The sequence below is a fragment of the Oenanthe melanoleuca genome, chromosome 20, assembly GCF_029582105.1.
Source record: "Oenanthe melanoleuca isolate GR-GAL-2019-014 chromosome 20, OMel1.0, whole genome shotgun sequence".
NCBI classification, from domain to species: Eukaryota; Metazoa; Chordata; class Aves; order Passeriformes; family Muscicapidae; genus Oenanthe; species Oenanthe melanoleuca.
The window spans coordinates 8,564,333-8,582,060 of NC_079353.1; the positions used below are offsets into that span (position 1 = coordinate 8,564,333).

The following is a 17,728-nucleotide window of genomic DNA, read 5'->3' on the forward strand; positions in this document are numbered from 1 at the left end:
AGAGCAGCACAGCCTTGGGGCTATGCCAAAATGCCAGTGATTTATTCTAGCTTCCAGGACATCATTACCAAAGGGCTCAGCAAATGCCCTGGGGACCCTGACTTAATTAGCTACTGCTGCAAAATGAAAGGAGCTGAGTTATCCCACTCACTAGTGCATCAAAACATCTTTACAGCACATATGCAATTATGGTCCTTCAGCCTTTCCATCCCTCTGTGCTCCTGCCTCCCTGCCTGTACCTGCACTGAGTGAACAGGGGCTGCTCCCTGCCCTGCCCTTGGAATTCCCACTTCCAAGAAAGACCAGGGACAGAGCAGACATTTGTTTTGAGGGAGCTCACCTGACCCAGGAGCTCCTGCCCAGCTCCAGGCCCTCCCAACAGACAGCATCCATCAGGAGTGTATTTTACTAGATTGCTGGATCCACCAGCATTAAAATGGATCAAAAAGTCTGTGTTCTCACTCTAAGATTGTTGGTTTTTTCAACTAAAAGTTTCAGCAACTTCTAAATCAAATGTTTTTTCAGATTTCAGAAATCTAAACCAAAAGAGTGAGGAACTGTTGTATGTGTTTTGTGAGGTTTTTTTCCCCAGTCAAAAAAAGAAAATAGGAAATAAAGGTGCTTAAATATTGCTTTTGCCCAAAACCCAAATTATTTACCAAAATTTAAAGTAGGAGCCTTTTTCTCCCAGTCCTGTAGGTCTCTTGAGTTGATGCTCACAGATCTGAGGTCCAGGAATAAGAAGAGAGGGAGCTGGGAGGGCACCCAGGCCATGTCCCATGCTTCAGTGCCTGCAACTCCCAGGCACCTGCACCCAAGGCTGCTGAGAGCACCCAGGCAGATGGGACACCAGGTCCCTGCCAGCCCTCACTGAAGAATCATCAGCCTTTGCAGGAGCAAAATGAAAAATCTTGGACTGAGAAAGCTAAAGGGGCTCTGGCTCAGCAGCAGGATAAGCTGAGAAAATGCCTGTCCTCCAGGAGAAGGGAGGAAGGGTTTCTGCATCACAGGCTTTCTGTTTAAATTGGAGGTTTTACTTAAATATTATTTCTTTTTCAAGATAAGGCTATTTCACATTCCACTGAAATGATGATAACCTGTGAGCAAAGCATGATTGAATTCAATGATTTCAAGGCTCAGCTCCCTGCCAGCTGATTGCAAGCATTTGGATGGGAGTCAGAGCCATTCTTGTTTCACACAGCAGCAGATCAATTGAACAAGATGCTGTAATTTTTGCATATTAAAGTCACACTCCATTTCTCCCTTTCTGTGTTTGTAAGCTGTTGAGATAAGGATTTCCCACAAGGTTGGAATGAACAGCCCATTAATTGCACCTTCCCTGTCTGTCTGGCTATCTGTACCCATCCCTAGGGCTGACATCCTGCCATCCCATCTCTGCTGCTCTTGAGGGGATCCCTGCAACACAGAGCCCCACTTGCCTCAACCCTGATAACCCAGCAAGCCCTGGAGAAAGCTGTGTGCTCTCCAGCAGATGCTTTCTCCTTGGAGCTACTGAAAATGCATGTTCCTTCTTACCCTAATAAGGCATGAAAGTGCCTGAGGAAATTCATGTGAGGTGGGTGGAAAACAGATAAAGCTGTGCACCCTCCTCCAGAGTCAGAGCACATCCCGCCTAAGGAGCACGGTGGGCCAAAAATGTGTCAGTGCTGGAACTGCAGCCAGGCTGTTCTGGGAGAGGGCTGGAAGAAAGGAGTGAAGGCATCACACCATCACTCACCCAGTGACACTGAATCCCTCCAGCCCACAGAGCTTCACACACAGCCCCCTCTCTGGAGGGACACACTGTGCCTGTCCCACAGCTGGGGGGGGGGTCTGATCCTGGCTCTGGACCCCAGCACTGGGGCTTGCTGTCCCCAGTGTCCTGGATCAGGAACAGAGAAGAGCTCACCCAAACCCTACAGCTCCCTCCCTGCATGGCTCCAGTAGATGGGTGGAACAGGCAGAGGTTTGAAAACAGCAATATTTCTGCAGAGCTGGAGGCTGCTGTTCCTCACAGAAAGTGGGAGAGCCCCAGCCCTGGGCTTCAGCTGGTGCAGAAATAGATGCCAGCAACTGGGTTTCTATTAACCAAGGGTGATGAAACAGGATTATCCTCTTTATAAACACACCGAGCTCTGTGAGAAACATCTTTACTGGGACAGCAGGACTGTGGAGCATCCCCTCAATGCTGTGTCCTGGCACTCAGCTACAGCAGGGAGCCATGTGGTGCCCTTGTTTCTCCCTGTCCATGTGCACACTGACTCTCTGAACCTTGTCCATGGAAGATGCAGATTCCCATTATGGGGGCTGTGAGGCAGCCAGAACTCCTGGAACAGCCAGAATACTCAGCCATCAAGGAGCTCAGCTCAGCTCTGCTCAGGCCACTCCACTGCCTCCACTTGCTAGGAGTGACCCTTCTATTGCACCCCATGGGGAGGTGAGGGGTAGTCCTTGGCCCCCTGCACTTGTCATTTAAGCCCCAGGAGAGCTCAGGCTGTGACATCTGTGATCTTTGGTGTCTGATCTCTGATCATACAGCTGCAGAAATGCTGCTCCCAATTCATGTCCGTCCCTAGCAAACAGCAGCCAACAACCCACCCAGGGCTGGGGAAACCTTTGCCCATCTCCTGCCTGCTGCTGCCTCCTAATTACACACCCATCCATCACACCTGGTGTGGAGTCCTGGAGCAGAGAGATTGTGAGGCTGGGAGAGCACAGGAGGATCAGCTGCTCCCTCCTGTCCTGGCAGGGGCTGTCCTGAGCCATGGGTGGCCACAAGCATCCTGCCCTCCTCTGGCTTTAGACATAAAGGTCTGGGAATGTGCTGAACTCCTAGGTGTCTAATAGCTGTGCCCCTGGCTAAAAGCACATTTTTTAAAAACCCTTTTGTTTTTTTTAGAGTAAACCCAAGTCTGATTCAACAGACCTAAAATCCCAGATCTGAAATCTGGCCTCAGGGGAAGCTGAGCTGTCCTGTCAGCCCCAGGAGCACCAAGGCCACTGTGGCCACCAGCCCAGCACTGCACTGGACACAAACCATGCCTCACCAAAGAGGTGCCTCAGGAAGGTGTCCCTTTGGTTGCCCACTTTTCCCACCAGCAGTTTGAACCCCCAAGAGCAGTGGCAACCAGGGCAGAGCTGTGCCCAGCGAAGCACCTTGCAGTGGGAGCGCTCAGCCCAGCCCCAGCAGCGTGGGCTGCCCCAGCCTGGCTCTCAGCTGTCATACTCAGGCCATGCTGATAAAGCCCTGCTCTGCCTGCCCTTATTTAGTCAGGAGCCTGTGCTGACTCCAGCGATTTTGAGACGTCATTTGCACCACACAGCCGCGTTCCCCAAGGAGACGCTGCTGCCTGGCCATGCAGCCTGGAAATGCTAAGCATAGGGAGACAGGGCCATGCTGCTGGGAATGCAGCCAGGCACAGGAGGCTTGGAAAGTGATACAGGAGCTGTCAAGTGGTCTTGTTATTTGAAGGGATAGCAAAGATGTGCCCCAAAGTCATGGATATGGACAGAAAATCAACTTAGGCTTCAAAACCAGGCAACAGCTCAGTATGTAAGCAATGCCCATGTGCTGGGGGTGGGGAAGGCACATCAATGTAATGGCTAGCACTGGAGTTCTACTGGGTTTCCACAGAGCCCAGGCTCACCCTAATGAGAAAACCCCACAGAATCAGGAATTGATGCCCCACACTTCAGAGCACAATCTAGAAATTCCTACAGATATCTACTGATACTACATTAAAACAAATATAAATCCAAAATGTATTCACTTGTAGTTGTACTCTCCAGGTATAACCACACAGGAGCTACAGGGCCAGCACAGGACAAACTGTTGAAGCAGAGCAGTCATTATAGCCTCAAATATCTTGCTTTCTTATGGATCCCGTGACATCCAGCAGATTATCTGAGGTGTTCCTGCCAGCACATGCATCTTTCAAAGGATCCCAGAGCTTGGCCAGACCAGTGCCTTGCAGGACACATGGCCAAGTCCCTCCACTGATTTTGGTCCAAGTCACTGGGAAGAAAAATCTTATGCAGAACCAGGCCATGTCAGATACTGCAGCAATGGGAGAGGTGGGATTTGCAGTATTTACACTCATTTTGTCCTTAAAAGCACCAGAGAGAAGGAAAATCCCTGTAAAAGCTGCCTAGCTACTGAGCACACAGGTTTCAAAAAATCAAAGGTTCCCCCTCCAGACAGTCCTGCACTTCCTCTTACTTTATTTTATTTCATTTTCATCTGTTCTGAAGAAAGTCAACCATTTTCATGCTTCTCCCTGTATTCTGTGGGACCATCCTCCCCATTTGACAGGCAAACACAGGCTGCTCCCCAGGCACAAGGAGCATCAAGTACCCAGGGTACAAAGCACCCTATTCTGTATCAGCCCATGTGCCCAGAAAGCTGCAGGGCAGCTGGTTCACACCTCAGCATGGCTTTGAGCCAGCTCACTCATGGCCTGGTGCTGGCTGTCCCCTGCTCGCAGTCTTCCAGCCAGTTTGTCTACTTTAGCTCCCAAAAGGTGAAGCCCCAGCTGTGATCCTAGGCTCTTGGAGGATGGGAAGGGGAGGTTGGAGGGACACAGCAGGAGCAACCATGTCCCAGCTCTGACAGGAGTGCCTTGGGATCACAGCAGGACAAGTCCTGGAGCCAGGGCACAGGGCAGGGCTGATGAACACCACATGGTGTGTGTTAAGTGTGTTAACCCCACATCCACCCGTGGCTACCCCTGGGCAGGAGCAAAGCCATGTCTGCCAGCTGATACAGAGGGTGCATTCCAAGATGACTTCTCCTGAGTGAGAGCAGCCTGGGTGAGGATTCACACTCCAGCTTCCATCAACTCCACCTCTCTAGCTGATCCCCAGAGCTGCTGAGAGACATGCCCAGGGTTTTTACCCAATATCTGAGCAGCACCAACAGGCTTTGCATGGGCTGAAGCTGGCTGACCTGGATGGGCTGCTCAGGACAGCATGGCCCCATGCCAAATGATTTCCACTGAAATAATGGAAAACAGACTTGTTCTCTCAGCTGACAGTGAGATGATGTCCTCAGCTTCTTGCACAACTGGGAAAGCAGCTGGATTGCCAACCCAGGAGGATTCAGGAGGGAGTTGAGGAGGCCAGGGCAGTGCTGCAGTGGCAGCAGAGGCAGCAGGACAGGCAGTAGGACAGGCAGTAGCAGGCACTGCCCACAGCCCTGGCTGAACACCCAAAGTAAGACAGCAGGTGGGACAGGAGCTGTGAAGCAGCCTGATGCCTGGGACACCCTGGGGGCAGAGCATGGGACAGGGGAGGTTTGGTGAGTGCACTGCCCACCGTCCCTGGCTGCTCTCTGGCTGCTCTCCTGCCCTCAGTGCTGCTGACAACCCCAGCCATGCACCCCAGAGCTCAGCACGTGCCTGGGATTCCTGCAGCACAACTGGCCCCGGCAGCTTCCAGTGCTTGGGCTTGTTTTCCTCGGAATTTCTATCCCTAAAGAGCCTTTTATGGTGCAAAAAGGAGAAATCTGACCTTCTCCTGGCACTTCACCCCCAGACAGCAGGAGGCTTGGATGTTACAGCAGTTTAGTTCTGCAAGGGCACCACAAGCAAATGAAACTCAAACATCCATGTACAACAGCACAGATGTGCAGAGGTAACTGGGACTTTGCACAGCCCACCTGCTGTGTCCTGATAATTAGTGCCTTGTAATAAGCTTACATGCAGAAATGTCATACCTTCCCCCAGGAAAGGATGGGTGTAGCCTCAAAGGCATTTTTTTGGGTAAGGAACACACTGCCATCTGAGGAAAAACATAAATGCTACATGTAGAAAGCTCCACCTCACAGTTATGAGCTCAGGCAATGCTAATGATAGTGCAGCCCTTCTATAAACTGTAGTAATCCATTTTCACAATCTGTCTGCAATTACACTGCCTTGGGTGTGGAAACTGAAGCAAGGTTCACAGCCAAAGCAAAAGTTGGTGTCAGAGCTGGGGTTTAAACTAAGGACCTTCTCCAGGAAAAATTATGTAGATTTACTCTCTACCCAAATCTAAGGTGAAAGGAGAAGGGAGGAGAGCATAAGTCAGATTTACAAAAGGCATCAGGTAGAGAAATACACCAGGAATAAACCCTGATAGAAACACTGAGTTACAGTTTACAGGACAGGCAGCCTGAATTCCCCTCTCCCAGCGGCTCCAGCTCTGCTGTAAACTGTGCTGCAGGAACAGGACTGGGGTTCCACACTGCCAGTGAGCACAACAATCCCTTCCCTGCCCAGCAGCCAGCCACACCACTGCAGGGTCTGATGCCTGAGGGCTCCCTGGAGGAAACCAGCTTCCACGTCTTATTTCCTCCAGCTCCAAGGTTTCCTTAATAGGAAATTATTCCTTGGCCGCACTGGGGAGGGATGCAGCCCCGCCAAGGCAGCGGGTGCATTCCAGCCCCTGACTGAAAACACTGCAGAGCCGCTTTTGATCCAAAGTGTAAATAGTGTATAATAAAAAGAGGTTTGTGTAAACCAGCCAAGCTCTCAGGGAGCAGCGTTTGCAGCCTCCTTATTCACGCCGTGGCCACACGCTTTTCCCGGGCATGGCAAGGCTGGCGTCAGGCTCAGCCTGCCCTGCCAGAAGGATCCAGGGCCCCACACCATCCCAGCCTGTTATTTTTATCCTAGCTGGCCCTGCATGGAGCTTCACTTGCAACCCTGCTGGGTTTTCTTCACCAGTCTCTGAGGCAACTGTGTTTTGTTAAAAAAAAAAATCAATCATGCTCGCCACAAAAGTTTGAAAAAGAAATAGCCGCGAGAGTAAAGTGGGGGCTTCTCCAAGGAGTGGAATGGGCTTTGGGAATAGGTGTTCTCCTTGCTTATTTCCCTCCTCTGGTTGATAATGAAGTAACTGATAATTAAACAGGAATTAAAAGGAGTGAGACAAGACAGCCGTGGAATCACAGCCACAGCCCAGCAGCTGAGCAAAGCCTGTGAGGGGGAGGTTTTCTTGGTGAGGTCAGGTGAAACCTCAAGGGCTGTTACGACCACATTTCCCAAGGAAGAGGAGAGGAGTGAAGGCTCCCAGGATCTCTGTTCTATGCCAGGTCAGCTCTGAGACCGGCAGGAATGCTGCAGGAGGAGCACGCTGCCAACACAGCTCGGACACAGGCAGGGATGTGATCTGGAGGAGGAGAACTTCCCCTGCCCTTTCCAGGCAGACCTATTTCTGAAGCCACTCTTTTTCCTCTCTCCTCCATCCCAGGAGGGACAGTGGAGCAATTACACTCAGCTGCTAAAATTGACACCCTAATGCATCCCACAAACTTCTCCCAGAGCCACACTGGGGGCTCCAGGGCCAAACTGTGTTCTGCTGCAGCCTCAGTTTGTCTGGGACACATCTGGCTGCTCATGAGCCTGTTGGATTTATCACCATCAAACCCTCTGTTTCTCACGCTGCCCCATCAATGCCCAGAGGCTCTGATAGCCTGGCACAGCATCAGGATGAGTGCAGGGCTGGTAACAATCCCTGCTGTACAGCATCTCCTCTCTGGACCAGGGCTGCAGGGGACAGGAGAGAGGATGAGCAAAAGGACAGCTTCTGAACACACGGGTGGGGACGGAACCATCCCTACAGGAACCTGCGCGCTGGAGCTCCAAGCACCCACCTGGATGCCGCAATCTCTGACTTCTGCCGGGCGATGGCCGCGGCCCTCTGAGCCCCCTCCACGCTCCTGTCCACCTTCTGCCTGATCTTGGCGCTCTTGAGGGGTAACACACGCTTCTTCATGCCCTTGACCAGCACATTGTGGCGGTACTTGCCCTCCTCCTTCTTGCCGTCGGGCAGCGTGGTGCAGCCGTAGCCGTGCCGCAGGTTGTCCAGCCATTCCCCCTCGTACTTGAGCCCGCTGGAGCGCTCGCTGACGCCGAAGCCGGCGCGTTTGTCGTTCTTCCACTCGCCCATGTAGGTCTCGGTGGTGGTGGCGTCGATGTCGGACTCGAAGGGAGTGTACTCCTCGCCCTCGGCGCCCTCGCCCAGGCTGACGGTGGAGGTGGCGTCGCTGGCGGCCGAGCTGATCCCGCTCTCGCTCTTGAGGAAGCTGACGCGGCTCTTCTGGCTGGCCAGCGACGACTTGGACTCGGACTTCTTCAGCTTGCCCAGCAAGGAGCCCCTGCGGAAGAGCCCCCCTTTCTTGGGCTTGCCGGCCGCCGCGTCCGCGTAGAGGCTGAGCGCGAAGCCGCCGCGGGTGATGGTGGGCGAGAGCGGCAGGTTGTCGGGGTTGGCGGCGGGCGAGTCCTGCTGCGGCAGCGTGCCATTGCTGTGCTCGCTACGCAGCGACGAGAGCGACGTGCGCAGCGGGGAGCGCACCACCGAGGCCATGCCGTAGGGCACGCTCTGGCGCACGCCGTAGCCGTGCCGCATGCCGCTGGTGAACTGGCCCTGGTACGTGCCTGCGAAGACAAGAGGGCAGCGTGAGAGAGCGCCTGGGTTCGGCTGGTGATTTACCTAAATATGAGTATTGGTCTAATACCGGTACTGAACTGTGACGGACAAAAGACTCTCTAACAATTTAAAGTTACAAAGTGTGTGTTTACTCAGCGCTGGGCAGCAGTGTGAGGTAACCCTCTAATACGCACTGCAAAATCACAGGTGATCACAGAGTCTGTTTATTGACAAAGGATTCAAACAAATACATATTCATAAGAACAACCCCTCCCATCCCGTGCTTCCTATGGTAATTAGCTTGAATAGCTATTAGGCATGCGTGATTGACTTCTTAAATTAAATCTGGGGTCGTTTTCGTGGGGAGGGGTCTTAAAAGGAGGAAGTAAGGCGAATCTTCCTCACTCTAAACTCTTGACTTTTTCTATCAATGACAATACAAATTATTTCTAGGGATAGTCCAGTTTTTCAAAGAATAGGTTTCTGGTTGCATTGTCCATGTTCCTTTGGATCTGCTCACTAGTTTCATGTTTTCCCATTGTAAGCGCAGCTCAGCAAACATGATATGACAGACAATCAATTATTTAAGTTTCAGATAACTACTCCCTTCTAACTTTTAATTCTTTTCAGCAAGGTAACTAAAATCCTAATTTTCTAAGATTAGTGTTTCAGAAGGAAGGTGAGCTCTGTGGCTGCACTGAGCCCAGCTCTGCTGGTGCTCACCCGCATGCAGAAGCATCAGTGCCTAGCGTTATAAATGAGAAACAAAAGTCTCGATATTCGGCAAAATTTAGATGGCTTTATTTTATACAGACAGAGCAAGCAGCGCATTGGGGAGGCAGAGAGGTCACAGCCCACTCCTTGCTCCATTGAACTTTGGTTTGCAGCTCCCTTTTATATTATAGTTTCCTTGTAGTCATCAATAATTGTTATAATTCTGCCAGATAAGCAGGGGTGGTCCGTGGGATCGCTGGACAATGTGACTCTCTAGACAATTTGTCAAGTCTGGTCTTTGTAGATAAGAAACGGCAGAAGTCAGAAAGTCTGGTCTTAGGGATAGGCTGCAATTGATTACACAAAGGCAGGAAAGCTGATTTTGCAGAATCTGTTGGGCTGTGTGAAAGCCTTGTTTTGCAAGCTGTCAGTAGATACAACTTATTTAGAAACATAATATTCACAACAGGGGGGTTTAAAACAAAATGATTTAATAATATATTTTCCTTTCTTTAGTGTCATGCCTCATTTCAGACTAGGGTATTCTGGTTTATACAAACCCCAATACTTTTATGATTAACACAAATCTTTTATCAATTATCACACTAGGGAGCAGAGGACACCATCCCAAGAGCCGCTGCTGGCAGGTGACGGCCCTTTGCAAAGGGACTGAGGCACCAGGGGACACTTTGCAAACACAAAGCCACTTACTGGATGGGAAGTGGATGTTCATCCAGGGAAGGGACCGGCAGGCAGCCCCCAGGTGTGGATGATACAACTGTCTCTGAAAAGGGCCCCTGGCATCTCATACCCTCAGACAATGAAACTTTTCATGAGAAATGTTCTCCCCCGTACTGAAACCCCTATTATAATTTAGGATTTCTATTGGTCTTTACTAGATGATTGGTTTTTTTCTCACCTAGAATCTCAAAGTAATTGGATAGCTTTTAACTTATAATTTTACTGGTTAGAATCTCAATCCCCCTAAACCCTATAAAAACCCCTTGCTATGCTATGTATCCGGATTTTTCTGGTAGAACCCTTTGAAGAAATAAAGCTACCTTCAGAACCTCTACAGTGACTCCTGGGATTTCATTCCTAGCTAGCTGAGAAGCTGAATTCTGCCCCGGGACTCCTGGAGCTATCCAGACCCCGTAGCAGCCTGAGGCTAGAACCATCCTAGCCCCAGCAGCTACACCCAGGGGTGGGGTTTGGGCTGTGCAGAGGGTGGCAGCAGCCCCAGTAGGCATGTGAGCTGCAGTGGCACATCTCTCCTTGGCTCGGTGACAGCCCCTCTGAGCCTGTTCTGCAGTTTGTCACTTGCAGGCTGCCAGGACCAGCTCTAGACCCCTGAGTCAGGATCCCACATGTCCATTGACTGCCCTGGTACCTGAAGCCACATCTCCTTGGTGCTGACATGCGGCTTCTCTGAATTCCCAAGATCAAGCCTTGTGCCACACTGCACAAAGCAAGAGATGGGCAAAAAAGGGAGGAGAGGAGCAGCTCTGTGTGGGGTTCCTTCAGCTCTGCCCCAAGAAGCACCACCCCACCCCACTCCTCCAGACCCAGCTCAAGAGGGCAGACAGTGTCATCTGATGGGAGACACAGAAAGGATCATGTTCACCATGGCCAGGGCTGCACCTTGGCTACAGGACCCTGTTGAGAACCAGCAGGACTTTGGCAGTGACACCCTGAAGGACTGGGATCCCAGAGGTGAGACCATTTACAGGCTGCAGCAGAGTGGAGACCCGAAATCTGACTTTTCTCACCAGGATGCCAAGAAACTTAAATTAGCTGCATCAGAGGCCCCACAAGAAGAGCTCCTGGGAAGGGCAGTAGGCAGGGCAGCAGGTAGCCTTCAGCCACAGCACCTACCAGGGCAGCACAGAAGGTCAGAGTATCCCTGAGCCCTGTGGTTTGGGGATGAGCCTGGGATGAGCCAGCCTGGCTCTCATCAGTCTATAGATGCAGTTGCCTCAGAAACCAGCAAACGACCCAAAACAAAGGCAGCATTCCTCTCTCCTCCTGGCATTGCAAGACCTGGAATGGGCCACCCCAGACCAGCAGCCTGTGGAAGAGAGGCTGCCAGCAGCTCCCTCAGCCTGGGGCACAGGCAGAGGGTAATGGGGGAGCACAAACACGTTTGGAAAGGCCACTCTATTCCTTTACTGTCCCAGGTGCTGCTTCATGTAAGCAAAGGGTCTGCTGTGCTGGGGATATTTTCACAGACATCTGTCCTAAACCTGGTTTGCAAAAAGCAGTGACCTACCAAAAGACACATGATTTTGGGAGAGCAGGCACTCCTACAGTTCTGGAGGGGCTCAGCCAGGGCTGGGCTGAGATGGAGGGGGTGACCCATCCTCAAGGCATTAATCTCCCCCCTCAGACACTATTACTGAGCCCAGGGATGACCCTGCTCCCCAAGGAGCAAATCCCAGTTCCTTCTTTGGCGATCGTGGGAGTGCATATTTTACAGTCTCCCAGGCCACTTCTGCAGCATAATCTCTCCTCCCACGCTTCAGGTTTCGTTGAAATCCTCTTTGGATCTGCCTGTGGAGTGTTAACTTACACTGCTGAGGGCCAGGAAAGACAAGAAGTGCCCGAGTGAGCTGCAGCTGCTGCCCTGGGTGAGCTGCCCCCAGCCAGCCCCTGCCCACCCTGTGACACAGGGCATTCTGGGGTCCCTGTAAACAGTTGGTCCCCCTTACAAAAATGTAGGGGTTCAGGTAGTACATGGCATGTGCAGGCTGCAGCCAGCCATGGGGAGCCACTTGCCAGAGCAAGGGGCCATTTTCCATTTTCTTGGATGAGTTTGAAGCTCTTCTAGGGAAAAATAAGGAAAAAGAAGCATGGGTTTGGGCACAAGTCAAGGAGTAAAGGACCATCACTGGAGATCCCAGGCAACTGGGCATGTTCCTCACCATGCTCCCAAACCCCTCTCCATAAAATGGGGATGGGTCTTCCTGGTGGAAACTGAAGCTATAGAGACCCCCGGAGTACCTCCATGTCCCTCCCTGGTGAGGTCAGTGCTCCATCCCACCTGCCCTGCCAGCAAGCAGGGCTGACACATGATCAGGGTGACATTGGAGACCTTCTCCTAGGATGGGAACAACTTCACACTATCAGGCTGCAGCTGGTAATGTTGCCATGTTAATTCCCTGGAAAAGGAACTCTGGAAAAGCCTTGTAGGTTAAGGGGTTTCTGCCACTCCTCAGGGGGCAAGTCAGAGCAGCTGCTGCACTCCAGCAAAGCCCCAGCCCACTCTGTGCCCCTCAACAGCAGCAGAGCCAGCTGGGTGGGAAAAGCCACATGGCACAATGGGTCTCCAGAGAACAGGGATGGAGCTCAACACAGGGTTCTACACCAGCTCTGCTCCCTGATTTCAGCCCCTACAGTACAAGCAACATTGTCCCTGTGACCAGAGCTGCCAGCCCTACCTGGATGAACAGAGGGCACTGACAGTACTGTCCAGCCAAGGCAGGGTGAGCAGGCACTGCCATGTCCCTGTCATGCTGCCAATCCCTGCCCAGCTGAGGCTCTGTGCCAGGGCAGGGCCATAAAGCAGCTCTGGAGTGGAGCCAGAGGCTGCAGGAGTGGCTGGAGGTGCCGGGGCCGTGAGTCAGGGCACGCAAGGCTTGAGAAGAGCCAAATCTGCCTCACCAACACAGCCCAGAGCAGTCAGTTCTACAGAAAATGGGGCTGTGCAAGATCTCTCTGCAGCAGGGCTGCACATCCCCAAGGCACCACACAGCCCAATACCCACCCAGCCTGGGCAAGGGGGCACAGGCAGCACACAGAGCTGTCAGCCAGGCTGTCACAAGCTACACGTGTCTGAGGTTCTGCAAAACATAATTAAAGCAATGGATGTGGAACAAGTAAATCTCTGTTTAGGATAGGAAGCCCACTTTCCTGCCTCCCCAGTCCTGGTGATTCATCAGGACAGTGAAACAGAGATACCTGATCTCATCAGGGTGCAATTGGAGGGGGACAGGGCCCCAGTAATCCTTTTCTGGCTGCATTTTTACTTGTCCTAATGACAAAAACCACTTGCTGCTCTGCAACCTCCTGGAATACAATTCATCACCTCTGCACAGCCCAACCAAAAGCAGGTGATGCTGCCTGGGTAACTTCATAGGATAGGAAGGATTAAATTGTGGGATCAGTGGAAATGACATCCCTGCAGCCTTCACCTCCAACACTCCAGAGGGGTGGGAGCACCCTCTGCTTCACCCCAGCAGCAGGATGGGATGCTGCATGGCTGCATCCAATGCAGAAACTTCAGCTCCCAGTGCCCTCCCACCATCAGGGACACATTTCCCCTTCCCAGCCTGTCTCAAGGCTCCCATATAATTAGTGATGAATGTAAATAATACAAACAGCCATAATAATAAATAATGCAAAGCTCAAATCACATCCCTGCCCTACAGTCCCCTGCTGTCACCCAGATACGTGCTGACAGGCAGGTTAGAACTCAGTGTAAATGGCCAGGGACATTTAAATGATGCACAGCACCCTGTGCAGGACAGGCCAGCAAAAACAGAGTGCTGCCTTTTGGTGCCAGCAGTACTGTCTGATGGGTTCTGCTGGAAAAGAAAGCCAAAGAAAACCATATAGAAGGGTAAAAAAATTCACTATATTAATTCATGGGTCACACTCAGCCAGGCAGGAGCTTTGCTACAGAGGCAGCAGACAAAAGCCAGCTCCATCGTGGCTCTCCCAGGCCCCTTTCCACTGCACTTGCCCAGCCACAGGGAGGAGTTGTGCTGCTCCATATCACCCATTTCATCTCCCCAGTAAAGCACTTCTGCATTTCTTTTCCCCTCTTCTGTGGTCTTGTGATCATTGACTGGTCTAATTGTTTCCCCGTGGTTAATTGACACCACTGTTTTCCTTAGCACCCTAGAGAACAAACTGCAGTACCAAAAATAAGTTGGTTTTAGGCTGCATTGATTTCAAGTGATGTTTTTGCCCCCATAAACATATATACAAGCAGTTATTTGTACAGCAAAGACAGGCTTTGAGCTGGATCATGGGTATGCAGCATGATTCAGGGAGATCTTTTTCTACAGTAAAACTTGACTCAGGGTTTTGACTCACAGTCAAATGCACAAGAGTATCCAAAAAATGAGGCCTTCCTTACACATGGACAAAACTCACTGGGCAAAGCCAAATAACTACATGTTTACTCATAGCTTATGTTGCAAAACAGTGAGTTCCTTCATGCTATGCCTTCCACAACCCCACTCACTGCCTGCTTCAGCCAGAGCACCCTGCCCCTCTAAAGGGCTCTGACCTCTTTCCTGGTGACAGAACACACACCAGCTAGGATACACAAAGGAATGTATCAGAATGTCACCATATCTACCCAACCACACACAAAGCTCTGAACCCCTTGGCCGATTTCAATCCATGTTACAGAAGGCTCCTTAAAGCCCTCAGTCTCCCATAGCTTTCACAAAAATAGGCCTTTGGTAGTGGGGAGAAGAGCAAATAACCCACACACTGCCTGGGCTAAACTGTACCATGACCCTGGTTCTCATTAGGCACCAAAAATTTATATTAAGTTTCAAAAAGCTTCATTCCAGATTTGAGCTTTTTTAAAATCTTGGCCAGACACAAGATTCAAATACAGACAAATCTATAAAGTACATTTTAATTGTATTTGAAATGTAAATTTTTATGTATGTATATATATATATGTATATATAAAAAGTTAAAGTCTATTTTAAAACATCAGAATCAGCTGCATTTCCCTGAAATCGGCAAGCAGTCCAATCATGACCTAACGTTTCTGATGACCTGGCAAGAGCTGCACATTCCCAGAACCCTTTTCCTCATGTGGCTGGCTTCCAAGGGGCTTGGGAATCGTGTCCCCTACTCGAGGGAGGGAGATATTCAAAGCCTTTCCAGATGTTTATCTTGGCAACCTCCAATTCAAACATTAACAGGTCCCATTAGCATCTTGGCCACATCTGGATCTTGCAGGTGGTTGCTGTGTGTAGGTGAGGAGACAAAACAGAAAAGGTCCTGCAGGTCAGTGAGACTATTCCACCCTGCCCTTCAGATGTGGTGCTGGATGGTGATCCCTGGCTTTGGCTGCTGCTTTATCCATGCTCCTGTGCCATCAGAGAAGCTCATGCATTGAATGAGCAGCTCAGACCAGCCAGGGTGGGATGACCCAGCACATGGAGCAGCCACTGGGCAACCCAGCACAACCCTGGTGGGGCTGAGCTCAGTGTTTTGGCAGGGCACATCTTCACAGATCAGAGCTAAACTGCCAGCCTCGAGTGGCAGCAGGGAGCAGCTGGCACGTTCCTGGGAGTGGGACAACACCCCAGGGAGTGCTGTGCTGTCAGAAGCAGGATATTCTATATCCTTACAGGAGAAAGCATTGGGTCATCTTTCCTGCTCTTCTGTCCCAAGCTTTCAGTCCCAAATCTAATCAAAGCCCTATGTCAAGTCTTACCACTCAAAATCCTTCCCTAAAACACTAATTGGAACTCCAGTAGCCCTTCACCCTTAGAAGGATTTGCATTTTAGGAAACAGCTGTGCAAATTCAAAGGAGACCTTGACTCCTCCAGAATGAAATTCCCAGTGGCAGCCATTGCTGAGTTACCTGATTGCTGCTCTTTACTCATCAGAGCAAACCTTCTATGTCACCTACTCATCTTATGGGCTCACCTGAAGGTTCTGTGCATGCAGCCTACAACCATTAAACCATTCCATGGCCACAGGACAGAAGGGGGAAAAAATTTAAGGAGCTGAAGGGATGTGTCTGTTCATGTCTATACCTACAACATCCAAGGGCACAAGGAAAATGGGTACACTTCAACACTGTATTCTCAAAGTTAGCCACATACCCACACAAGTCATTGAGAAATATTAATGAAAAACACAGCCCTGAAAGTCTTGAATTAGTCCATTTTTCTAATGCCTATAAATATGATTCTTTCCATTCTGAAGATTTATATTTATTTTGCTTTATAAACTAACTCTTATATTATAGTTATTTTGCTTTATAAACTACTCCAATGCCTCTCCTATAAATATAGATACAATTTTGATCCATATTTTGAAGGGTATTTCTTTCAAATCACTCTCTCTAGCTATCCTAAAGGTGGCAGCCCGGAACATTAGAGTGTTGAAGAACTACAAAATTACTTGCACAGAAATCCTTGCAATGTTTCTAACCCCAGAATTGCCACTAATGCAAGAACACAATTAGACCAAGTGTTTACAGAGCACAACAAATAACCAACTACATGGTGCAGTTGTATAATAGCGGAGGTTGAAACCTTCCAAATAACCAAAGGGATTTATTTTGGGGAAAGGCGTGTGGCTACATATTCTAAACAGCTTAGATGGACTCAACCAAAACTCTGGCAAAGCAGATGTGCAGGCAGCCTGTCAGAGGCGTGCAGGCAGTGTTTGATGCATAGGAAAAGCGTGCTGGGATGCTGTAGGTGGCTCGTATCCAACAGGAGAACATTCACAGCCTGGTGAGCAAGCACGCGGCTCGCTGTGTCCTGCACCAGCCGGGAATTTCTGCATTGGTTCAGCCAGAAGCTGCAATAACCAGTCCCTGTGGAACCAGGAGTCAAAGACTGCACAAAGTCAAGTTGGTTGGCGTTAACTGCGAAAACAGACACTTCAGGGCAGCTTGGGGCAATGCTCTTGCTGCTCCTCCCTCGTGCCTGCAGACAGTGAGCTGTGTGCTGTGCCCTAATTGGGAAAATCACACACTGATGAGATGGAGCACCCCAAGCTCCCCTTCTCGACTGAAGCACTGTGCCTGTCTAGATGTCACTGGTGGGGACAGAACCAGGTCAGCCCTTCAGCAGAGAACACATGCAACCTGTGCTGTTACAGGCTGGGTGTGACGCTGTTCATCCCCCTCCCTCTGGAGCCACCCTTACCTCCATCAGCGTAGGTCTCGGTGCCGTAGCCATCCTGCAGGCCATTATTCCATGTACCCTCGTACTTGGCTCCGCTGCTCATGCTCTGCCTCGCTCCGTACCGTCCCTTAAAGCCATGGGTCCACTCGCCTCTGTAAACCCACCGTCCTTTGGTCTCGATGCCCAGGCCGTGCCTCTTGCCTTGGGACCAGTAGCCTTCGTAGGTGTTGCCACTGGGCCACGTGTATATGCCCACCACCTCGAAGCCGTAGTTCCAGGAGCCCGAGTACTCGCCCTGGCCCTTGGGGCCGGTGCAGATGCCGTGCCCGTGGGCTTTGCCCCCCTCCCAGCCCCCGCAATAGGCGCCTCCATCATCGAAATCAAACCTGCCGCCGCTCATGCTGCCCTCCGGTGCCCCTCAGCCGGGCAGCGCTCCCCGGGGCAGCGCTCCGCGGCTCCCGCATCCCCGGAGGGAACGGGCTGGGCGCCGACAGCGGCCGTTCCTGCCTCGCCTGGCCCGGCCGAGGGGCTCTGGCACGGGAGGAGAGAGAAATTGGACGAGAGGGAGGGGAGAAGGGCGGGCCGAGCTCCAACCCCCCCGGAGGGGCAGCCGCTCTGCGCCGGTACCTGCCCCACGGGCACGGGCATGGGCCGCCCGGGGAGCCGCCCCCGCGGCACAGGGAGGGATGCGGGTCCCTATCCCCGCGGC

General features: G+C 51.3%; 1 protein-coding gene across 2 annotated transcripts in view; it reads right to left on the reverse strand.

The window, feature by feature from the left end:
* The window catches only part of JPH2 (junctophilin 2), a 33,904-nt gene extending 16,176 nt beyond the window's left edge, over positions 1 to 17,728 (reverse strand). The window contains exons 1-2 of one of the 2 annotated variants that reach the window (XM_056507768.1): positions 17,041 to 17,728; positions 7,634 to 8,417 (exon numbers count right to left, since the gene is read on the reverse strand). In XM_056507768.1, coding sequence (XP_056363743.1) covers positions 7,634 to 8,417; positions 17,041 to 17,419 — 1,163 coding nt within the window. In that variant the 5' untranslated portion in view covers positions 17,420 to 17,728. Of the gene's footprint in view, positions 1 to 7,633; positions 8,418 to 14,882; positions 16,847 to 17,040 lie in introns of those variants that run through there. The other variant, XM_056507769.1, reaches the window with a different exon arrangement.